A 24,676-nucleotide genomic window follows, 5' to 3' on the forward strand; every position below is an offset into this window, starting at 1 on the left:
TATATGTATATGTATTATATAGGCTATATTTTGATGTGTAAGAGCTGTAATCACATTAGCAGAATTATGTTATGCAAGAACATTTGCACGTGAGATGTTAAGTAACACACTCACTCCAGTGTGTACACTAGGAATCTCAAGGCAGCTCAAACCTAAACTATAAGGTTCAAACTACGCAAAGCAGCTTTCACAGTGATCCAAATACAGCGAGACATGTATGATTTATACTCAATTCCATTTCTTCCTCTATAAGTCTATTATGACTATTACTGTTGGGATTACATATCTATATGCTTTTAACATTCATGCAACAGCAACATGAAGGCTGAGAGCCGGCGAGGATGCTGCTGTCTCATTACCATAAAGCTTGTTTCCTCCTATAAGCTCTGAAGTTTGTTTGTATGTCACAGCATGAAATATTCTCTCCGAGCAATGGGCGAGATAAAGACCACTGACCTACATCCTGGCCTCCAGAGACCACCCAATTCCGCTCAATCACCACTCCCTGATGAACTGTGTGTGTGTGTGTGTGTGTGTGTGTGTGTTCTGTGTGTGTGTGTGTGTGTGTGTGTGTGTGTGTGTGTGTGTGTGTGCGTGCGTGCGTGTTACCCAGCATTTTTCTGATGGTGAAAAGTTGCCCCAGTCTCTTAAAAAGCTTCCAACAATGTATTTACAGTGCCAACAGCGTTTCACAGGTTGAAGATGCTGTTTTACCTGTTGAACATGTCACAGCTCTATTATGTAAAATGTTTAACTTCCTTTAAAATTAACATAATGTTAGTGACATTTGTTTGATGCTTGTTTTAAAAGGTCACATATCATGATACCATCCAGATAATCTAATCCAGAACTTACATGAATATATCAGACAGTTTAATGATCAAATACAGTATGTGATTACATCTTTCATGGCTGCTTCCATGCACAGACCTGCTTGTTTGACTGTATGCATCTGAATGTTTGACAGTCACAGATTTCTCTATTTTGGACACACACACACACACACACACACACACACACACACACACACACACACACACACACACACACACACACACACACACACACACACACACACACACACACACACACACACCAAAGGACCCAGTGTGCGCCACAAACTGGGGTGCTGACAAGGTGTTCCTGTCTAAATTAATCTAAAAAACAGGGCACTTGTGGGGGGGATGTGTCTTCAGACCAGCGGCAAAGATGGAGGACACAGTGAAGGACTTAAAAACAGGACCATGGTCTCATTTCCATTCTTAATGCCTGAGAATTTGCAAGTCACATATGAGTGTCCATATATATTCAAATCAGTAAATAAGGTATATTTATTTGCGCACCTCTGCATGTTACTGGATGAAATATGCTCTGAAGTTACTGCAACTTTTAAATAAATCATACAGAACATAATATTTATATGCATCCACATTTGTCTCAGCACTGCAGCTGAATCATTACTGACTGGACAAAATAACATGATCAAAATAACATAACAAGATACAAGTCATAGTGACTAAGGCACATAAATGTCAAGTGTCCTTGAGGGCACATTTTATTTTATTTGTAAATTAAACTATACACAGCACTTTTAATGTGGATTTGACAGTTTTATGATCTGCTGTCCCTCATAAAAAAGGACAGAGAATATCGCGATTTTTTAGTTTTTTAGAACAAGACCTTCTCTCGGGTCAATTTTGACTCTAATAGTGTTTTCTAGGATATTAAAAAACAGTCTGCTAGTGCATTTCTGTGAAGTTAATGATAATAAACACAAAGCTGGAGCTCATTAAAGATGTGGATAGATGAACCAATAATTTATACTTCGGCAAATCCCATCTGGAATAATTCCGAAGATTAAATCAGCCTTAATATCACAGCCCATTTAAAAACCTGCCCACTCAGACTGTTGACAGATGCTACTGTACAATGATACTCTTTCCATTCTGTCATTAATCACTGCATCTTTATGCTACAATAATATTTTTATCATTTCACACAACACGGAAAGTCTGTCACTCTGACCAAGGTTGGGAGGGTTACTTTAAAAATGTAATCTGATACAATTACTCATTACCTATAGTCAGTAACCTAATCCCAGTATCACAATATTAAAGTACCAGAATTTGATTTCTTTGTGTTACTTTTGGATTATCTCAACACCAAACATGCACTTAAGAACAGGAGAAAAGAAATGACAGTAATAATTATTGATGAAGTGTATTACATAGGAAAACAGAACAATATAACCCTTGAAAAGAAAATGGAAATGGAAAATGGAAAGATTTCTAGCATCAAAAACATGTGTCCTCTGCTGAATGCATGCATGCACATATGCCAGTTAGTCCCTTCTACACACACATATGCACTTGCACGTATACTACATTGTTTGCAGCACACTCATGGTGAGTACAGAGAGAGGAGCTGGCTTTGTTGGCATGGGCAGACAGCAGTAGTGTGATTCGTCACCATGTTTCACCTGTCAGCAGAAGACGTCTAGGTGGTTACTGTGTGTGCTGTGTGATTCATGGGCAGGATGCAGTGAGTTGTACTAAAACAAGCTTGTCCGTGAAACAGAGAGAAAAAGAGAGGAGAAGGAGGAGGAGGATGAGGGAGAGCGGTGCGCTGTAAATGTGCTCACTCTTTCATAAGGCAACATGGACTGGCTATCTTTAAATTAAATAATTAATCTAAGACAAACAACCTGTCACTGCAGCACATTTAGGATTGTACACCAAGTCAGCCAACCATATGAGAAATACGAGTGCACCTGTAAAGGGAAAACACACCCTAAAACAAGACTTCACACTCTGCTGTACCAATGATTTTAGACAGCGCAGTCAATACCAGCAAACACAAACAAATGTCTCTTGGTGCTATTTGAGCATTAGGATTTGGATTGACGATGTAATCAGGAAATACTTTTTCGATTTGGTTTATAGGATAAATTTGCCGATAAATTAGTGACTGAGAGATCATTGAATATTTAAGATATTACATCCAACTATAGAGCTTAAAGGTGTGAATCATGTAATGTCCTTATATCCATCATTCATTATCTACTTGTAATCATGACATTGAAGTGAGTGATACACAGCTAAATTGCATTTTTGGGTGGAGTTTTTGGGTGAGTACTTTCATATATTTTATATATTCTGTTCATGTTTCAAACCCATGTTTGTCACAAAAAAATGATTAATTCACGTATAAGGAAATTTACAGTAAAGTGAAGGTGGTTGAGTATTCATGATAAAAGACAGATCAGCGGATGCTTGTTGACGCTGGGGCTTGATCTTTGCCCTTCTAATTAAAGAGCCAGTTCCCTTGTCACTATAACACACTGCCATGTCAGTCTTGGACATACAAATTGTAGAATAGTTCAGGCAGCTTTATGAATTGTTCTTTGCCTGTGGGCTCTTTTGTCTCAAACTCCAATTTTAGGTCACAATCCACGAGATAATTAACATGACGTCACTGTACTTACAGGCCAATCAGTGAACAAGGAAGAGAAAGCTAACGGGACAAAACAAAATGATGAAGTCATGCCATGAGACCATGCCCTGCGTTATGAGATGTTTCAATTCAATGTTTTAAGACTGACAAGAACTAAACCCATCCTCCCCACTTCTTCACAATCTTCCTATTCACTACTACATCTCATATAGATGCTGTTTTCTTACACTTAGTTTTATTAAGGCGGTCAGTAGGTGGGATGGGGGTGACTGGTTTGCTCGGTGGACGAGGGTGGTGAATGTGGTGCTGCTTATGTAATGCAAGTCGTAGGAGGTGTTTTGAAAAAAATTGCAGTGATCAGAAATGTCAGATTCAGCAAGCTTCTGGCACATTAGGAGATGACCTCAAAACCTTGTAATATCCCCCCCTCTGAAACATTAGGTACTCTTGCTTAAACAAAGAAATGTGTAAGGGAATAATAATGCCAGACTTCATTATAAATGTAACACTGTATTTCCCATCCATTGTATAATAAACACTGAGTTACAATACTGTGGCACACGGATAGATAATCGACATAGGAACCACATTGTTTCAAGCCTTTGGGAAATGTGAGCAAAGCCACAGGAAGCTGAAAGCAAAGTAAGAAAGACAAAGTAAATAGTAGTAAATTCTTTTACTGAAAAAAACAAAAACAATTGGCAAGTTTCTGCTGCAATCATTCCAGCATTAAAAGGGATATAACTCCAGGAATTAGGGATTGTGTTTCAAGTAGTACTTTAAGGTGGGTAACCTGCTTCCCCTTTGAGATTTGTTCTCTTCTCTTCTTTCTGCTGTTGCTCCACCACCACCACCTCCTCCTTTCACACGCACTCCTCCATCTTTTTCTCTCTCTTTGCCTTTGTTAGAGTCAGCCTCTGCCTTCCTGCTGGCCTGCTTCCCTCTGTGCAATCAGAAATACACAGTGTTTTCTATTAAAGTGCTACAGAGAGCTGAAACAATGCCGGATTTCTCAATTCAAGTCCTACAAATATAATATTCTAAGAGGATAGATCTTAGAATTTGTTCATTTATTAAATGAGTCAAGCAAATTTGTCAAACATGATTACTTTATTAGCTACAAATCAGTACTTAAATGTAATACCAAAACAAATCAATTTACACAGAAATTCCAAGATGATATCAGTATTTCACATAGTAAATGTTGTCAGATGTTAGTGTTTCTTGTGTATAAAATTTTCAATATTTTGGTTTCTCCTCTGTTGTGTGACTTTGTCCATTATGAGGGCACCCTAGAATATCTTCCACAATAACCGTCCCTTTTGCATTTGCATTAAAGTCAGCACTCGATGCACCAGCTCTCTTAAAAGTGTTTTTCCATTTTACTACATTTTTGCTCTGTTTGTACTTATGCTTTTGCACTGGTATATATGTCACACACACTGAGTTTGAACCAGTGGGGCTCCTCAGATCCTCTGGCACAAGCCTCCTAGTAGTTCAAAAGCGCAGAACAAAAACCTTTTGGCGAGGCAGCCTTTAGTTTTTACGCTCCAAGCGTTGGAACAGACTGAGGAGGATCTTAGAGCAGCTGGAAGTGTTGAAATCACTTCAGCCTGACTTTTAACTAAGGAATTGTGTTTAGACATTATTTGCCATTTTTTTACTCAATTATCTTATTGTATTTTCTTTTGTTACTTTTGTAAATGTTATTACTAATTTATTTTAACTATTCCCTCATAATATATGTATATATTGTATCCTTCTTATTGATTTTATTTGTTATTTGTGCCAGATTTCTTAATTTATTTTATTTAGTTTTTAGAATAACTTTTATTAAATACTATCGTTATACCTGTACAATCGATTGTATTGTATTTTATTGTTATTTTTACCATTGCATTCTATTTTTTCTATTCTATCTACCTTATTTAATTCTTACTCCATTCTGTCTTATTATCATCATCTTGTTAGTTGTCTGTGGAGCATTTTGAACTGCACTAAACTGTATGAAAGGTGCTATACAAATAAAGTTTGATTGATTGACTGATTATCTGGTAATTTTACTTCCATTTTACTTCCATTTTTTATTGTAATATAATATTATATTATATAATAATATAATATTGTACGCAGTCCCTTATAAATACTTACATTTTAGACGCCCTCAAACAAGCTGTACCTATGTGAAGTTTATCACGTTCCATTTTTTAATTAATTAAATTGTACAGTGATTTCTGAGGCCATAGTTTGTTCATATTATTGTGTCCATCACCTTTAAATGTCATGCCTCACTCACCTCCTCTGTTTGCTCTCTGGTGCCCTTTGTGGCTGGGTGGAGTACTGTCTTCTTTGGCCTTCCAGCGTGGAGGACAGCTGTGGCAGTGGACAAAATTCACGAGTAAGTGCAGACACATAAACATTGTGTTTAGCTGTATGCACGTGTGTATGTGTGCTTGTGTGGCTCACAGTGGGCATGAGCCAGTCACACACTGTTATGTGATCATTCAAATGTAAAGATTTGTTTCTAAAGATACATAGAATATTGAGAGAGAAATGTAGTTGAGGTTCCTTGCAGCTGCGTCTGTGACAGCCCTGCAGGAACCAGTTTTGTTGCAGCATAAGGCAGAAAGTCCTTGACTCGCTTTTTTTGGTTGAACAGAGACTCACCTATTATATAACAAGAGAGCACAGCACTAGAGGATGAATGAGAAATCATAACTAGGCCTGAAAGAGAAGAGCTAGAGAGTACATCAGTTTGCTCTCTACACTGTATTGTCCTTTTGTAACGCTTAACTAGGACAGCTTTTCTTCAGTGTGGCATATATTTAATATTCAATGATTAGTAGTCAATAGGTTTGGTTTGAGAGCTACTTGCTCGACTTAGTACGTTCGTTAGTACATTCGAGCAAAACTGTTGACATGGATGAAAGGGATGCTTACCTTGGCGATTTCTGAAAGGTATGCCCGCCTCTCATCATTGGTTTTATGAAACGCCTGATATTTGAAAGAAACAGAGGTCCATATTGTCACATTTTTAACTGTCAGTAATAATCTGCTAATGGTTGTAGTGCTTGGTATGCGTTTGCTGCCTGTGTGTATTAGAGCGTATTTCAGGAAGACTTCGTGTTAATGAGCAACAGATTAGAACTTGGATTACGTGGATTGGCTGCACATGGCTGCGTGTTAAACCTTTTTTTTTCAACTAATATCTTGCTGTTTGTTAAGCAGAACAATACACAAAGAGCCAAGTCGCTAAACTAAGAGCATACTGGCCTAGCCGCAGCAGAACAGGACAAAGGGTTTGGGTTCAATTATGCATCAGTGATTGCTAAAAAGTAAAGAATGCAAAAACAAAAATATCAGGCAAATCTTTTTCAATCCTTTGCTAATGAAGGTAATTTGTAGCTGAAATATTTATCACCTGGAAAAGTTTAAAGCTGCTTGTCTGAGAAATAATAAAACTATAGATCAACAGACATTGTGACCCCTTACACAAAATCCCTCTAACTGTACTACTATAACCATACCTTTCCCTCCTGTTCGATTCTGAGATGACAGTCCATCAGCTGACTCTGGAGGTCCGACTTCTCCTCAGTCAGGATCTTCAGGCGCTGTCTCAGTGTCTCCTGCCGCAAAACATTTCCATTTAATTAGCAACATTCATAACAGAAGAGGCCACAGTGTATAAAGACTGTACTGCTTTTCTCTAATTACAAATCAATTTGTACTAGAAGTACACTATGCTCTCTATGAGGATCAAACAACAACAGAATACTTAATGCAGAACACAAGAACAAAAATGGATTAGGCTTGTGCATTATTCAATAACAAAATGAACATATTAGAGCTCATACACGGTAAGGCTAGATGAAACTTGTTATATATATATATATATATATACATATATCTGGGTTCAGTTTCTTTTTTCTTCATGTGCCCCAAATTAAGCAACTGTAGTCAGTTTTAATGCATACCACCAAGACGTAACAGCAATATTCATGCATCGTACCAATTTTTAAGAATCAGTGTGCATTGAATGTGGGAAAATACATAAATGTATACTTTATAATGTATATTCAAATCATCTTAATCATTGACTGTGAAGCATTTTCATAGCACAGACATTTTTCTTCACAGCAGAGGATGTTTACCACCCCAAAGTACATCTCATTAGAAGCATCAGCTGTGCTGTCTTACAGAAGTCATTTTTCAAACGTGAAGCTCAAATAGTCAGGAGCTGTGCTAGCACTGATGCCACAGACTGTATCAGAGAAATGGTCAAGCTTCTTTCTTTGGAGCTGCAGACACTGTGAAATGTTCCGAACACATTGGTCTAAATATTTACTCACTGCATTAATTAAAATAACCTCTATTCTTCTCACAATCTTGCTGTCACACTCACAGTGCTTCGGTCCACAATCTTGCTGTCACTCCTCGAAAACACTAATGAGCATCTGTTAGTTCTGCCTTAAGGCACACAGACACACACACATTTAGACTGTATCGTGCAACCTTTCAGTGTATAGTGTGAATCCATGTGTGTGTGTGTGTGTGTGTTAAAGCATTGTAATTAGTGTGCATTACTCTCCCATGGTTTGTAATCCTGTGATTACAGTGCTGTGATTAAACTCTGGTTTGTTCAGCCTGTATCAACTGGAGGATGGAGGACAGCTGGCATTACAATCCTCTCTGTCCTGCCTGTCTTCCCTCTTCATTCTGTGTCTCTGGCTCTCTCTGCTGGTAAACTCAACTCACTAAATGGCACCGATACAACAAAAGAGATGAGATAGAAAATCAACATGTTTGCACTCACTACTGGCATGTCGTCATAAGATCGGATGGAGGCCAGTCGATCTGTGAAAAACAAGAGAAAGTGTGCGAGCATTGTGTGAGCACGCATTAAAATACAAACTCACTTGAGATGGGTGAATATATTATACATTTTTTTACACATTGTTGTCATCAGGGGCAGTGCGTTCATGGGATGTTGGTAAACACCCCATACTTTTATTTACAGATTTGTTTTGGCATTTTATGCTTTATTAGACAGTGTCAGCTGGAGAGATGGACAGGAAAGGCAGGGGAGGGAGAGAGGGGATGACATGGGATGAATGTCCAGCTTTTGGAACTCCATTTGATTATATTACTAATGTAATTTGACAACCAACTAACATTGTCACGACCTCTTGATTCAACATTTAACATGAATGGCCTTTTAATGGACTGCATGAAAATACTGTAACATTACACTATTATATCATCGTTTATATGATTAACACCTTTGGAACATAAATGGTGGTGTTGATGAATGGTACTGAGTTCATCGGACTGGGCTGTGGGGGTCGCTATAAACGGTTGGGAACCACTGTGGGTGCCCGTGAAACCCGATGCAGCCCTAACATGCTAGAAACTTAGCTGAAGCCTGTGAACTCACCCATGGGGTTTCCTCGTAGGTCCTCCAGTCTCTCGTGAATGAGTGACATCTGTCTTTCCAACTGTCCATTTAGCTCTATCTGTGTTTCATACCTTGTCTTCCACTCATTTCCTGGTATGTAAGAATAAATAGAAGAAACTTTCACACTATGATCACATTACAGTGATCAACACTGGAGGGTCACTGGCCTGATATAACTAAACCAGTGGATACCAGCTAGCACTGTAGGTAAAAGTTACAGACTTAGGTTAAATTATAGGCTATAATTATGTATTATAAGATATACTTAAATTTGATCTCACCTTCCCCATCAACACTGTGCAGTCTTTCTTGCAGTTCACACATGGTACTGCGCAGATCAGAGACTGACTCTTCAAGCATTTCTCTACGATCAAGAGCCAGACAATGCTAATCTTTAAGTAGGAAATAACATTTCATCTCCGTTCTAAGTAATAATACATTCATGCAAACTCACTTCATTTCTCTCTCTTGTTCAAGTTCCGCCCGCAGTCGTGCCAAGTCGTACTTGCTGTAGTCGCTGTCTCCTGTCATGTTTCTGAAAAACTGTCATCAACTCAAGGAAAAGTTTGTTCCACGGGGTTTCCATGGAGACCCATGCTTCCGGGCTGTTCGGGCAAGCGTCGAACGCCCCAGGGCCGCCCCCAAATTTGGGGGGGGTTTGAAAAAAAAAGCTCTTCCAGTTGGGGATTGCAAAAAAAAAGAAAAAAAAAAAAAAAAAAAAAAAAAAAAAAGCGGGTTTTATATTCCTTTCGCGCCCCCCCTCTTTAAATAATTTGCACTTTCCCCGCCCAAAGAAAAAAAAAAGGTGTATTTAAAAAAAAATAGATAGAAAAAGGAAAAGTGAATGTTCAAACCAAAATAAAAAAAAAAACCCCAAAAAAAAATCATGATGGGCAGGATCAGAGCGGTCTATGAAGACGTGGAAGATAGAAGAAAAAAAGGCAATAATAAAGAAGGGAAAGCCTGGCAGACAATAGCGGACCGGCTTAATGCTTAAGTAGTCCAAAACTGTACAATGAATAAACAGTGCTCCACTGGACTGTCATCATTAGGCATTAAAGGACTAGGAGTTACTTTAAGTCCACTAATCAATTGTTGTACACTTTGCTTTAAATGTGGAAAGTACAGGTACATTTTACTTAAATGTAAAGAATAATTAAGGGAAACTTTTGTTTATTTTTTTTTTTTTTTACTTTTGGCTAAGACCTGGGTTGTTATCAACATTTTGGGCTGTCGTGACTATAAGTGATCGTGACTGGTGTGATTGGTGTTGTGACATGTTGATGTCTGTTGATTGTGGAAGCCTGACTGGCACGGGGCGGCCCCCGCCGGATGTCGAAATGGTTCCTTTTGGGTTCTCTCATCCACAGATAGAGCCCCACTTGCAACATCCACTGTACACGACCATCTGTGGTATTTGGTTCCTGCCGTTGGTGTGTTTTGACCCGGCCACATGTTCTTGTCCATCCCTGAGAATCTGTATTCTATGGATGTCATTAGATGGGTCTGACCTGTCACTTTTCATACTAATGCTTCTATTGCTTCCTTTGTACATTGGATGGAACGTTATATATATATATATATATATATATATATTATGGCATGCCTTTGAATGAATCTTGAATATTAATAACTTATATACTGATAAAATGTGAAACTTAAATAAACCTGTTGTATTTTTCTAAGTGATAGCCTTCTATAGCTGGTTTTAAAATGGCATCGTTGAAATATTACAATACTTTCTTAACTGATTTGTTTTTTGTGATTTAGCCTGAGGCCTGTGTGTGCCTGCCACCATTAAAAGGGAGTGAACTTCTTGAACGGTTGGGCACGGACCACTATTGGGAGATTTTGCCCATAGCACTTGTATGGTTATAATGTCCTCATGTCGTATTGTGGGTTCCTGACTGACTCACCACTTCTCGATGGGGTGCCTTGATGACGTGTTTCATTCTATATATTAAGATTCATTAATATATTAAGATTAATTCTTAACGGTTGCCATATATATATACTATATTGCCTTGTCACGATTTATTGAAACACCTTTGACTTCATCGCTGTGTTTTGTAATCTCATTACTGCATAACACATTTTTTGAATTTGAAAGCGTCTCATTAGCATGAATATAACACTTGTCCTGGTATATACTACCACTTGAATTAATATAAAAGACTGTTGCAATTAAACAGCCCACGATTTAATGAAATAGAATTACAAATATATGTAATATTTTATGGGATATTAAAATGATGCAAATACTTAGAAAGACCTGGACATGCTGTAAACACATTAATTCCTCACGGATTGACGGTGGAAATACGGTGAATCACTGGATTAATGTTGCCTGGCTGTTAGCCTGGTCTGGAGCAGGCTAACTGCAGAGAATAAATCACCATGTAACTTGGCCGGGATAAGTTTACCTGCTTTCTGCAACCGACTTGAGTAATTAGCCGATACCACATTCCGGAACCCTTCCTGGTTTTGTGCAATACCCCTCTCGTGACAGCGCACGAATAAATAAATAAATAAATAAATAACCAGTAAATTACACATTCAATCAAGTACATTAATGCTTTCTTTTTGTCAGCGGCTATTTTATGACGCTAACTTTGCGCTTAATTAGGCTTGAAAATGGACTTCCCTTTGTACACCGAGCTCTTGTTTCAACATTCAACATTAATGGCCTATAAATGTCAGTTCATTAATCTTGCAGAGTATCTAATTAAAAATTTAAAAACAGCATGCAATTCACGAGGCAGAGCTCAGCACCTGTGGGTGTGGGTGTGGGTGAGCAAAAGAGAGCCTATATTGTGCTTGTTTTTGAAACACCTTTCAAGAGCATCCAGGGATAGAAAAAAATAAAATCATCCCTCATAATCAAAGCTATAATGAATTTTAATATTTGTTATGGTATTAAACATTATTATGGCCACTTTCACACAGGTTTCAACATCCAGGTGGTCAATATTGTCTATTTGTCAGATACAAAACATACACAAAATATATACATAAAAGAACATAGCAAAAAAAACAATAAATTAATATAATAATACAATACAATAATAAAAATAAGTAGTTTTGTGTGAAAGTTTACAGTAACTTTTTTTTGTGACACAAAAGCAATATAGCCACCCCTGACCAACCTTGAGATATAAATAACTTAGTATTTAACAACTTTAAAAGTGATTTTGCACTTTGCCCTAGGCTCATTCACATAGTTTCTGCCTGCAATGAGGTGCTGATCCATCAGTTTGACAGAGATCTTCAGGTAAAACACCAGTGTGCTATTTTTTCTTCTCTTCCTCCTCTTTCTTCAGCACACCCTTCTCATTCGTCTCCGCTTGATGTTCTGGTTTCTGTGCCTCCTTCCCCTCACTTCCTGCTGGCTCTCCATTCGGTCTTTTTACCATGGCCTTGGCTGTTTCCTTGCCTGTTGTCTTCAGGAAGGCTTTGAAGCCCAGATTGTCAATGTTGTATGCAACCACACCAACATTGACCACTGACTTCAGAGCAGTGTCTGTGGCTTGGCCTGCATCATCACCATACCTTCACCATGAATAATATGGTTCAGTTAGGGAAGAGTGGTTTAGTTTAAGAAAATAAATGAGGTGGATGAGTGTGATGTGTGATATTGGTGCTGTTGTCGTTCACATCAACACACCAAAGGTCAAGAAAAAACAGTCATACTTCGCTTTGTGGCAGTTTTATTAGTAATCAACGTATCAGGAAAAAGGGGATACAGATGGTATGAAGAGCAAGAGCACCACCACCAAACACATGCAGACATTTAGCTGCAGCAAACAAACAGGTAGACAAGCCCAGAAACACACACACGTAACAGAAGCTTAAACTACACCAAGTCAAACAAGAGAACCCAAAACACATACTTCATGTCCAGATAAGTTAATCAAAGAAAGTCCATTTTTAAAACAATTCTGTGTTAGCTGTTAGATTTGGATGATAAGATGTCTTATTGAGGATTATTTTCTGACTTGATCTGGGTCAGTTGTTAGTTCACAAGTCTTTGCCTTTACTCCACCATGCAGTCATATGTTTATTAGCTTCTCTATGCCCTTAAACCTGAAATAGAAAGAAATAGGTGTGAGAGCAGATGAGTCTCCCAACGTACCAAGAAGAAAGCAACACAGTAAGCAACTGTTAGGCTGGTTTCTGATCCAGTACAGTTCTAGTGTTGTTAAAAGAAGATTCAGAAATAAGTTGGAAACCAGATCTACAACAGATTATTAAAGATCAGAATATTTCTATCAGTTAAATAAAGAAGCGGAAATGGGAGCTTTCAGAACTTACTTGTACTTCATAGTCAAGACAGTCTCTGATGTAACACTTTTGCCAACAAGCTTTGCTCCAGTCTCCAGACTAGACCAAACCGTAGAGAAACCTGAAAAATATTCAAGTAATATTTAGATCACACATCCTTAAGCAAATATTTCAAATGCTGAAACATGACTTAATATTGTGACGTAAAATAGAGTTAATAATATGATGCCAGTGTAAGACAATGTACAAGGCTATAGGTCCTATTATAACTTGCTTATATAATTTTTTTATCCTGAAATTATGGTGGTATCTACCATGTACGCTGCTGGCTGCCACAAACTTAGCTCCATCTAAGTTGGAGGCACGGCCGTCTTTGCTCTTCATAGATTCTGGGACCAGCTTAGTGCCATGTTTCTTCACATGGGGCGCCATCTTCTCTGCCACATGTCCTGCCACCGTACTCACTCCATTAACTGTAAATATACATAATTATACAGTATAAGCATACATATAAAAAAAAATCAATAATATGTCTGAGTTTTCTCCAGCCATGCGTTAAGCATTACTACCCAAAAGCAGCTTGTATTCTTATCATCATTTTGTCCCTGAAGCAGATTTCTGGGTTTGTTTGTATGAATGATTATATCCTGTGTGGGATGATTTATAGTCCTCACCCAGGAACTGGCTGACTCGCACAGCACCCCCGGTGGCCTGTTTAGCCACCTGCAGACCTTTGGTGACACGAGGGCTGACCTCTGAAGGCGTTTCCTCAGGTGTGATGTGGTCACGGATCTTGGCTGCTCCTTTATGAATGGCCCTACCAGTGGCCTCTGCTCCTTTTACAAACTCAACACTTAGCTTTGCAGCTCCTAAGAAACAGAAATATTATGGCTTATAAATGTACATTAGCAGTATCATTGTTGATTGTTGTGTTCTTAAAATCCCTACTACAGGCAATAGAAGTGGTAGTTGGTTGGGCACATTTGCAAAGATAAACAACGCCCTCTAGTGACCATCTGCTGTATCTGTGTATAACACTGTGTAGAGTTGTTTTTTTCCTTTTGTTGTACCACAAACACACCTGACAAGATTCCTTGTGCCATTTTCTCACTCCACCCAGGAAGGGGTGGTTTTTCCTTCTCTCCTGTCGGCACTGTCAGACCTGTTTGCTCTTTCAGGGGACCAAGGTGGATTTTCTCACTCAGGTTGATGACCTCCGACCCTGCCCCCTCTGGACCCTGTCAGGGAATCCATTAAGTTATATATACACAACTGTTATCCTGAAAGGAGATACAGTAAGATGCTTGTTTATACACCCAAACAGTGTGTATATTCCTGTAAGCCATGACTAAGCTGTCTAAGAATGTTTTACCCAATACTACTAAGTGCCAAGAGAGAAAAGTGACAGGTATTGTTCGTGTAAAAGCACCAGTGCATTTACAGCACTGTGGATGTTTTTGTTTAGACAGAAAAAGGTGATAATGCAAATGTATAGGTTTGTGTCACACAGTCAACAGTCAGGAATGAGATACTGTATTCTACAAGGAGGTGTACAATTGTACACACTATGCATTCATTTCAACACCCAACACCCTCCTTTTCTCTCCAAACACAGAAGAACACCCATATTGCTCTATTGACTCCACCCCCATCCATAGGTGTGGTCCATACTGACAGCTAAGACTGACCTGGATCCTGAGTTCAGCCAGCTGCGTTAGGAGGTCCTTAAATGTCTCTCGGTCAGCAGCAGGCAGTTCAGAAGACAGCACTATGCCCACGTAGGACCCCGGCGTCTCTGCCAGTGAGTCAGGGAACATGAAGATCCCAGAGTTAGCCAGTAGCACTGGAGTGTCTGCGGTCAGTGGGTACAGCCAGTCACACACCTTGAAAATACAAAGACACACAAAAAACAAGGAGGTCGGCCATGATGAACGCCTCTAGTTCAGAGGTCATTACCCATGTATCATCATTACCAAAGAGGCTGCATTCATTCTAACAGATCACTGGGTGTAGTTCACTACACATCCACCGTTCATTGCAATAACCTCAGATCTTTGACAAGCAGGACGTGATGGCTTTTGAGTCCTTATTTGTTTCCCGGGGGGTAATTCATTCCATGGGAACTAAAAATCATCCCATGTCTAATGTCATTTTCCCAATTATCTCCATATGTAAGAAGAAGTTTTCTTGTGAGGCCCTGTCAGCCTTACATGAAAATGCATTGTCATTTCCCAGAAGGCACAGTGTCCCGTATTACTTTTGACCCAATGTTTTCCTCTCTCAAAGACTCATTACAGGATTTAAGCCCCATCAGGACTCATGTCAGCCATCCACACAGATATAATACAGATACAGACTTGATGCTGCATCGTGCCGCTGGTATGCCGACTGACAGAATGACCCCTGTGAGGGCACAGGACACTGACCAGCAGCACAACAGAAGCGCAGAGTCATCTGTTAATGGGACCATTGTCTTGCCGGGAAACAAAGCAGGGCCAGAATATAGGAGAGCAGCCCAGCAGCCTCGTCTGGTGGGAAACAGAGTCATGGGTTGCACTGCAGCATACAACACGGAATAATACGCGCTTTGTAGAGGTCCAACAATAGATTATTACTTTATTCATTTATTTACTTACTTGTGCCATAAAAGTAATAAGACTTTTTGTCGAAACTCCAATAGTTTTATTCTATTGGCATGCTAAAACAGATTGAGATTAAACAACAGAGATAGATTTCTTAGCATATAGGCATAGTGGACAGTATTACTGCCCAAAAATAAAAGCAGTAACGTTACAACAAATATATTATAATATCTCTATTTAGTTTGAAAAAGTGTTTTAGCATCTGGCCAACAATCTCATTTCAGTTAGATTATAAAGGCAATGAAGGCACTGTAACTAGATCTGAAATAATTACTAAATTAATCAGTTAGTATTTGACTTAGAACTAAATGGCAACTATTTTAATAATAAAATAATCTTTTTAAGCAAAAATGCTAAACAAAATCAGTGGTTGTTGTTCCTCCAATGTGAGGCTTTTCTGTTTTTTTCTGCTTTGTAACACTGTAAACATTTGAAGACATCATCTTGGGCTCTAGGAAATTGTGATGTGTTTTTATTACTAATCTAAGAGGTTTCCATACACAAAACTAGTTGATGAATGAAGAAAATCATTTAAAGACATATAATCAAAGTTTAAAGCTCAGTTTTGACATGTTTTATCAGAATTTATGCATGTGCTGTCAAACTCAAAGTGAACAATGGACACATGTACTGTATGATTATTAACACCTTTATTTGTAAGTAGAACATTTCTTCAAATCTATATATCAACATAATGACTCATAGTTAGTTATAAAACTGGTCTATTAGTGACGCAGTGGTTTTACCTGACGTAGTTTGCTGTTCACACCTACTCAGCTATGGGACACACACCCAAGGAAAATGCTTTACTAACATACACACACAGATATTCATCATGACATGTAATATCATGGCATACTGTATACTTACATGTAAAAATGCAGAGGGTCTTTCAGTCTTGTGCTGACTGTCAAACGTCATAATGCGAAGGTATCCTGGAGAAGACAGGGAGCTGACCTGCCCATTTGGTGCCACGAAAAACATCTGCACCCCGGAGGGGATGAAAAGCATTTCACTTCCATCTCCTCCTGCGGCTGCTCCAGTCTGTTTTCCTGACTCGAGGCCACCTCTACCGGGACCATAAGCCAGACTGCGGTGGCCGACTGTTGGCTGTGGTGTGTATGCTGGAGGCTGGTCCCCTGGATTAGCCATGGCTATAGTTCCTGATGCAGGGAGCGTGTGTGTGTGCAGAGCAGCAGGGGAAGGAGGCCTGACAGAGGGTGTTTTAGGGCTTGGGGTTTTATTCTGCGTGGTGGCAGGTATTGTGGGGTACAAATGGTGGAGGGAGCTTTGGGGAGGCTGACTGTTGGGTGCCAGGTCTGGATAAAGATTGGGTGGAAGATCCATCAACAGGCAGCCCCTCTGGCTTCCTGTTGTCAGTGGAGAGGTCTCCAGATTCGAGAGGTGGGAGTTAACAGTTCTCAGAGTGTCGCTCATCCTCTGCTGAAGCTGCCTGGCCGTGTCCCAAGCCGCTCCCTGCTGTCTCTCCCCCCCAGTGGGAACTTCCATTCCTTGGGTAAGGTGCTGCCGACCTTTCCTGTAATACTCCAGGGCCTCCACTCCTTTCCCTGCCTCTTCAGCAGCCTGCCCACGGCTCAGAGAATGAAACGCCAACTCGTACTGGTCCTTGATGAGCAGCAGCTCGGCGGGCTCAGCCATGATGAGGAGCAGACGGGATATAGAGACTAGAAAGGACAGAATGGAGGCAGAGAGGAGTGATATCTCCAAAGTAAAGGTAGATAACTGACATTATGCATTGGTTGTTTTTTGTTTTCTTTTTTCTTACAACACATAAATATTAAAGATTGACTTATTAATGGACTACGGTCTGTTTTTTTTAACTTACACTTCAGTTAGCTGGATGGGAAGCAGTTGGGATTATGAGATTAAAAAGAACTACATGAATAAACGGGGGTACAAAGAGGAGATAATGTAGATGTCACTGAGTTAAACTAGGTGTGTAAAGGAAACTAAAAGTTGGTGGCATTCCTTACTGACAGAGGTGCATGGGCTTTGGGGCAGAGTAGATGCATTAGTGTGAGAAAAATCTCTGTAATGTAGGGCTGATTGTTGTTGGCGGCTTTCACAGGTTGTAAATGTCCTGAGCTGGCAAACACATCAGGTTTTACCTGAACAACAAGTCTATGTCAGAGCTTTCTTAAGAAGTCCTCTCTAAACATTTTAAAGTACTAGTTTACACATTTATTCTTAATCTCAGTATCAAACACCTGTTGCCTTTCTGAGACATCACTGCCTGATCAACAATGATACAATTTAAATCTGTCTTACCTTGACAGGCCAACTTTAATTTCCCGGCAAAGAAAAAAACAACAATAAACAAGTGGTTTAAGAGAGTCCTTATTTCTAAAGTTCTTCTGTACTTTCAAATTTGTAAAAAAAAAATAAAAAAAATGTCTCAAATACTAATTCCAATGCGCTCACTTCTCGCACTAGTTTAATCTGTCGCACCCCCAGCGGATAAACACGAGCGTCAAAGCAACAAAGCGTCAAAAATGGCTTCCGGCCAACACTTTCAAAATAAAATCCACAAGTTGCGCGTAACAATACTAACTAACTATACTAACAAATACAACATGTTTTTAAAGGACTCTGACATAAAGCGAACACATCTCCTTAAAGTGTAGTAAATAGTCCTTTCAGTCACACATAACCTGTTCATAGAGGGACATTACATCTCACTTGGGCCATTCAATATAAAAAATACAACTCACAAAAAAAATTGAATTGAATTTATTTATCTAAAAGATGTATTTCATGATTTAAAGATTTCATTCTGAACATGTTACAAGTATATATTACACAAGTAAGTATATATTATATTATAATGACTTACCAGCTTTAAAATCCTTTTGTGTCAACACCTGCAAATATTAAAATTCTTCAATCATGAAGTATGTTTTTTTAATCATTTATTGTCTTTGCATAAACTATAAGAAAAAAATGTTCAAGGTGATGTCCAGAGGGGTATGGCATATAAGAGCTTGGTGGTAGAATCAGCTGTGATTGTTTTGTTCACAGTCTAATTATGTTTTGGCAGAAGCGTCAGAAGAAGGGTGGAGCAGTGATTCATAGGAAAGGCAGAACAGCAGGTGGAGTGATCACTGAAACATGACAATGCCTGTAAATGCAGAGATAAAAGTCATTCATTTAGTGATGTAAATCTGTGTCCTGGATACGTTAACAACCCAAACAAACCAGATCCAAAAAGGCCTATACAAGTATTTATAAATGTATGTGTATGTATATACTGTGTGTATATATATATATATATATATATTTTAAAAAAACTATAATCTGCGCCTTACTTTGAGGTCTTATACTTTTCCCTGATGGCCTGCTGTGGGCGACTCTCTGCACTGATGTATAGCTTGTGGAGGTCAGTCAGGCAGGGCACAATATCAGCCATGGTATAACCGGTAAAGGCATGTAAGGAATCGGGCTAAAATATGAAAAAAATAAAATGCCTAAAAAGTCATATTTTGGATAATATATTTTGAAATTCTTATAACAGGGACTTATGGGACTTACCCAGAGAGATTTGTTTACAGTGTAGGTTGCTAGGCAGTAGGCTCCTGCTGCCACTGTCGATGGGGTGTACTGTACGAATGGATCAATTTCAAGCAGGCTTAACTCTGCTACATACTAAAAGCAGAAAAACACACATCGCCAAATGAAAATAAAATCAAGGTACATGGAAAAGTGTCACCTCAAAAGGCAGTGGGCATAAACCCATGGTCTGGCTGGCATTTGAGTCACAGATTTTTCTCACCAGGGCAATGTTCTCTGTGATGGTACAGACAGAGTGTATGGAAATGAAAAGGCGAAGGAACTGGTTTGCGGTGGGTGCTGCCATCTTGAAAGCCAGCACTTTCAGGAAAACATTCTCCATCCGGATCAACTGCTTCTTCGTGTAGGTGCTGTCTGTGGTGTACACAAACTCATTCAGCTCAGGAGGGAAGATCTCCTCGTATTTTCTACAAGGCAACAGATCAACAGATGTCAGGGTTTTTTTTTTTTACAAATCAATGACTGGATGGGACAGGAAAAGTATCAGATCTTTAGAATCACAAACATTTGCTTACGCAGCAATCATTAATGCAGCTGTGCCAACCAGTTGCAACTTTCCCCGTCTTACATATGCAGTGCAAGAGAGAAAGCGGTCCAAATAGTTGACAGCAAGGTGCAGAGTTTCAGAGCGAAGCTTGTATTCCTGGACGACTTCCACCAGCCAGTCCACCAGGATGACTCGCATGCACTTGGTGATCTCTGGATGTTGCTCCAAGTAGCCTGGCCTCGGCCTGAACCTCATCTAGCATCAGAAACAAAAGCTAGTTATCCTGAAGTATTTCCAGCTAACCAAGGAGCAAAGCTAATAACTACTACACATTTATATGAAAGAAATTATTTGGTGCTCATAGTTCAGATAATTTCGCACTTCACTCTCCCTCAAGTGCCGGTGAATGTCCTCCGCATACTCAAAAACACACAGCACCTCCTCTGACGTCAGTGATTCATCTGGTTCAGACAGCATAGAAGCATCTTGGCATGAATCTACAGGAGTAACCAGCAGTTTGGTAAGAACAGAAGAGCAACAAGTGTTACGTGTTAGGTGTTTTTTGTATTTAACAAACTCACTCAAACTCAGTTCCAGCAGGAGTCTCAAATCTTGATTTTGCAGAGCAGCGGTTTCTGTATCTAAGTAATAGCTGTTTGAGACCACTTCTTGACCGGAAGCTGCAAGAACAACTTCACAAGCCTCTTCGACGTACACATCATAGCTGGAACTGGAGGGACAGCCCAGGAAGGCGAACTGGGAGTTGTCTGAGATCGAACTTTGTTTGGAAAATTGGCTTCCCTGTGGAGAGAAATGGGACAACATGATGGCCGCATTAAGTTGAAATGTAAATGTTCTTCTCTCACTCACCTGGCTGAGAGATCGACCACGCTGCTCATTTTCTGGCAAAACACCGAGCACCGTCCGCTGCTTGGTCCGCTGGAACTGCAGGGCATCTGTTTTGCTTGAAGGTGGAATATTTTCTTTGCTAGTGTGACCACCGCAGTGGGCATTTGTGCTGAAGTTCATCTTTAAACAAGGGGATGGGGACAGTTAAGGTGATAAAAGGTGACTATCACGGTATAAAGGAAAGCCAAAATAACAGAAGCTTAGTTTAACAGGTACATAAATCATTACTAAAACTATTCAAATGAAAAAATCTGCCTTTTTTAAAAAACAGCCTGTCCAGTAAAAGATAAAAGCCTTGTTTTATAAACTGTAACACGTCTAGCATATTTAGCTCACCCAAAAACAGGCCAGTAGTATTTGCACATTGCCACTTAACTCCTGCTGCTTGACTTCAGGCAGTAACCATCATTATGAAATTACTATTAGCCACAGAAGCATAAATACTGGCCCACAGACTCTAGGGTAGTCCTTATTCCTTATTACTTACTCCATAGGCTCATGGAAATTGGACCCCACCACTGTCTCCTTCCAAGCATGTGGCCGTGACACTCTGATAAAATAAGACCCTATCTAGAGCATAGACTTTATAGAGTCAGTGTTTGGTTTGTCCATTCTGGGCTACTATAGAAACATGGCGGTTCAACATAGCAGATGCCATAGAAGAGGACCCAATTCATCTGAAATAATAACAGCTTATTCTAAGGTAACAAAAACACAACAATTCTCTCTTTTTGGGGGATTATACACTAATGAAAACATACATCTGAATGTTATATTCCATTTCTGCCAATAGATCCTGCTAAATGTTACACACTGGACCTTTAATAATTCAGCTTTTTGTTTGTAAATCGTTAAAAAAATTGTGAAAAACACCCATCATTTTCACACCATTTTAATTGATAAGTAGTTGCAGATCTGCAGGTAAAGGTCCAAAAATAGATAAATAAATAGAAAAATAAAAACAATTCGTAAGCTTTTACTGAAATATAGAGGAAAATGTTCCCACAATTGGAAAAGACTTTAAGGCTTCTGCACAGAGGTGCACTGAATGTGTCATCACCATGGTTACAAGAATTTATCAATCGCCATCAATCACAGACAAACAAGCTAAGACAAACGAGGCAGAAAAAAACAAGGTTGCACACTAAAGGCATCACTTCAGTGTATCACAGAGCACAACAATGCTTTCCCGGTCGGTTTCAGATCTAAAACAGGTTCATCTGATCCTAACAGCAAACTCACCATAATCAGGATCAGCGTACTCAACAGTTTAACGTTAGGTTAAAAAGGTGGAAACTGTCATTCCACTAACGACCCAGTCGGTGTAAGTACCAGTAACTTTCTTATTTGTTGCTTATTTGGTGACAAACAGCGACCTCTCGCTGCGTACAAGCGACTTAAAGCAGCTTCCTGGATGTCCGATGTTAGTTGGTTAGGTTTTTTTTTTTGGTTTTTTTTCAGGTTGCCTTGTGAACTAATCAGCTGTTTCCTCCGAACGTCTCTCTGACCAATCACGTGCCTGAACGCAACAGCTGACAGTTGACGACGTCGTGCGTCAGGAACCCCTTATTGGATTACCTGAACTACAATTAGTTCATCTCCAAATTAAATTAATAAAGGGTTCTGTCTTGACTGTGGTTTTGCCTTACTACCTCAAGTAGAATGCAAGTAGTATATTTATAAATATTTTTTTTTTATCTATTGGCTGGAAGAAAAAGAAAATAAATGTTGTCAGGAGCTAATTTTAAACAGCTATCCATTGGATAACATTCATGACATTTGTTTACAACCTCAGCACTAGAAAAACCTCACACTTCCTCTGGCTCTCGTCAAGATATTTCAAAACATCTCATCTCTCCTGAACTGCAAAACCTTCTGACACAAAACAGCTGCTTCTTTTTGCGGAGTGCTATATATTTAAATTTCTGACATATCTGTTTGACAAATCTAGAGCGTGGTCAATGTTTAACTCCCTGTTCCCATGACTGGGAGCTGCTCCAAGATTTTGATATCATAATTAAAGTAGGTTATCATAGACTTCACTGGGATTTCTTCATCCTCACAGTTCTGGATTTTCTCTTTAAAATGAGAACTTACTCCTAATTTTTTTTTTACATACACTAAAAAAACATAAACATTGGTTGAGGGTGAGTAAGAAAGAAAGAAAGCAACGCTGCTTCTCACCTAATGCCTTTCTGTCAGTTTTGTTCTCCGCTGGGGTTAAAATGTGTATACTACATTATTTACTGTGCTAGTTGGTTACTGTTGTTGTTGTGTGGTTGCATCCCTTGTCAGAGGAGTGGCAATGATTTTCTATCCCAATTATAGGTACAGATAATACAGGAAGACACTGTCATCCACAATAGATAACACAGAGATATATTGTCCTGTGTGTTCACACACCAGTGTTATATTGTAAGTATTAACAAGTAGAGATTACACGGCGGGTATGACCTGCCCTCAGATATCACAGCTGACCAAAATGTGGGTGTCATCAGAGCATTTGTCTGTGTTTCCACCGTTTCTCACAAGTTTTATTGGTATCTTAGATACCAATAAAGGTATCTTAGATACCAAATACATATTGGACAATAAGGGAGAAGAAAAAATGTCTGTATAGAAAGCATCATGTTTTGCCTGAGTGAGGTGCAAGTTCCACATTGTCCATGAGATGGCAGGCTTTCTCTTCAGTAATAAGGGTCTGGTGTTTTTCATACACACTAACACATCTCATTTGACATGTTGGTATGTCAAATAAACCTTTTAGGGCTTGTCAGATTACGTAACCAAATAGACGCAGAGTCTAATGTTGAGGCCACAACCCCAAGAAGTCAAATACCAGGAATACGTTTGGATACATTTTCAACCGACCCTGTGACATTGTGACCCTGTTATATCTCCCTCTACAAATTACAGAGGCTTTGCTCATTCAAACTCTTCAGGGAAGGAGATGGTGCAAAGCAGTGAAATATTCAGCTGATTAAAATACCAAAGTGAGATAGTATCTTTGCCTGCAAACCAAGTGGATATTTCGAAGCAGAGTTGCCTGAAATAATTATTAAATACTTACAATGATTATTATCATCTTTATATCTTACTCACAGCAAGAACTACAGCAACTAAACTAAAGAGTCAAGTATGAGAACTTGGGAGGATCCAGGAGCATTAACCACAGTCCTGTCATGCTGCTGCTGCTGCTGCTGCTGCTGCTGCTGCTGCTGCTGAGCAGCTCCATTGGAGCAACAGGGGATTAAGGATTCCAATTTGCAACCTTTTGGCCACAAGTCTGCTTCTTGAACCTTCAGCCAACCATCATGCTACACTTTCCTGACACTGTATTTGATGGAAGACTCCTTCACATTTTGTACACTACATTTTTTATTGGTATATTTATCATTGCTTTGACCAGAACTGCATGTTTCACCTCTAATCAAATCAAATGTAAAGATTCCCTCTTTTCTGGATCATTTAGTTGGATTTAGCTGCATCTTAATTCTTGCCTATATATATATATATATATATATATATATATATATATATATATATATGAGGGTTTCAATCCATTATTGAGGAAATCTATCTTGCTAATTTATCTTAGGAAAACAAATATCAAGAGCTGTCTACATTAGGAGGCACTTTTCTCCACAAGAGTTTATTATCAAGCAGTAATCAAAGATTACAGAAAACATTGTTATGCCTCAACAGAGGGAACAGCTTTATCTTTTTCCGTGCTCAAGCAAATACCAAAACTACACCTGGAAAATTTATTTTCAGTACAGGACAGACAATATTGCCTAGATTTAGTGCATACATCATGACTCAATAGCATATTTTATTGAAACAAAATGTAGATTATATGTG

At 39.1% G+C, this 24,676-nt stretch overlaps 3 protein-coding genes across 6 annotated transcripts; all 3 read right to left on the reverse strand.

Moving 5' to 3' along the window:
* Nucleotides 1-2,919: 2,919 nt before the first annotated feature.
* ccdc169 (coiled-coil domain containing 169) lies at nt 2,920-9,507 on the reverse strand. Of its 2 annotated transcripts, XM_051402246.1 has the most exons (9): nt 9,363-9,507; nt 9,190-9,272; nt 8,888-8,998; nt 8,267-8,307; nt 6,981-7,079; nt 6,394-6,447; nt 5,750-5,826; nt 4,247-4,396; nt 2,920-4,084 (listed from the first exon to the last, which is right to left on the reverse strand). In XM_051402246.1, the coding sequence occupies exons 1-9, from the start codon at nt 9,437-9,439 to the stop codon at nt 4,048-4,050; spliced, it is 729 nt and encodes a 242-aa protein (XP_051258206.1). In that variant the 5' UTR covers nt 9,440-9,507; the 3' UTR covers nt 2,920-4,047. The 2 variants fall into 2 exon arrangements, with proteins under 2 accessions (XP_051258206.1, XP_051258205.1); XM_051402245.1 differs by having other exon boundaries at nt 2,920-4,396.
* A 2,281-nt stretch (nt 9,508-11,788) lies between these two features.
* sparta (spartin a) lies at nt 11,789-18,825 on the reverse strand. Of its 3 annotated transcripts, none has more exons than XM_051402089.1 (8): nt 18,686-18,825; nt 16,702-17,516; nt 14,878-15,072; nt 14,271-14,427; nt 13,864-14,058; nt 13,504-13,662; nt 13,220-13,310; nt 11,789-12,457 (listed from the first exon to the last, which is right to left on the reverse strand). In XM_051402089.1, exons 2-8 carry the CDS (start codon nt 17,488-17,490, stop codon nt 12,196-12,198), a joined length of 1,848 nt encoding a protein of 615 aa, XP_051258049.1. In that variant the 5' UTR covers nt 17,491-17,516; nt 18,686-18,825; the 3' UTR covers nt 11,789-12,195. The 3 variants fall into 3 exon arrangements, with proteins under 3 accessions (XP_051258049.1, XP_051258047.1, XP_051258048.1); XM_051402087.1 differs by lacking the exon at nt 18,686-18,825 and adding an exon at nt 18,121-18,319; XM_051402088.1 differs by lacking the exon at nt 18,686-18,825 and adding an exon at nt 18,121-18,319 and having other exon boundaries at nt 16,702-17,553.
* On the reverse strand, nt 18,745-22,183 carry ccna1 (cyclin A1). Its single transcript, XM_051402090.1, has 9 exons — nt 22,058-22,183; nt 20,777-20,935; nt 20,488-20,707; nt 20,288-20,403; nt 19,935-20,161; nt 19,622-19,826; nt 19,381-19,494; nt 19,158-19,291; nt 18,745-18,970 (listed from the first exon to the last, which is right to left on the reverse strand). The coding sequence occupies exons 1-9, from the start codon at nt 22,058-22,060 to the stop codon at nt 18,919-18,921; spliced, it is 1,230 nt and encodes a 409-aa protein (XP_051258050.1). The 5' UTR covers nt 22,061-22,183; the 3' UTR covers nt 18,745-18,918.
* Between the last annotated feature and the right edge of the window lie 2,493 nt (nt 22,184-24,676).

The sequence above is a fragment of the Dicentrarchus labrax genome, unplaced genomic scaffold (assembly GCF_905237075.1).
Source record: "Dicentrarchus labrax unplaced genomic scaffold, dlabrax2021, whole genome shotgun sequence".
Classification (NCBI taxonomy): Eukaryota; Metazoa; Chordata; class Actinopteri; family Moronidae; genus Dicentrarchus; species Dicentrarchus labrax.

Coding starts and splice junctions, on each gene's coding strand:
- ccdc169 (XM_051402245.1), bottom strand. CDS start 9,439: ATGACAGGAGACAGCGACTACAGCAAGTACGACTTGGCACGACTGCGG. Junction 6,448..6,980: donor GAATCGAACAGGAGGGAAAG/GTATGGTTATAG, acceptor TTCAAATATCAG/GCGTTTCATAAAACCAATGA. Junction 5,827..6,393: donor ACCTTTCAGAAATCGCCAAG/GTAAGCATCCCT, acceptor CCACTGCCACAG/CTGTCCTCCACGCTGGAAGG.
- sparta (XM_051402089.1), bottom strand. CDS start 17,490: ATGGCTGAGCCCGCCGAGCTGCTGCTCATCAAGGACCAGTACGAGTTG. Junction 14,428..14,877: donor TGGCTGAACTCAGGATCCAG/GTCAGTCTTAGC, acceptor ATTCCCTGACAG/GGTCCAGAGGGGGCAGGGTC. Junction 13,663..13,863: donor GCGAGTCAGCCAGTTCCTGG/GTGAGGACTATA, acceptor GTATATTTACAG/TTAATGGAGTGAGTACGGTG.
- ccna1 (XM_051402090.1), bottom strand. Junction 19,827..19,934: donor GCTGCATTAATGATTGCTGC/GTAAGCAAATGT, acceptor GTTGCCTTGTAG/AAAATACGAGGAGATCTTCC. Junction 19,292..19,380: donor CTGTAAACAAATCTCTCTGG/GTAAGTCCCATA, acceptor TTCATATTTTAG/CCCGATTCCTTACATGCCTT.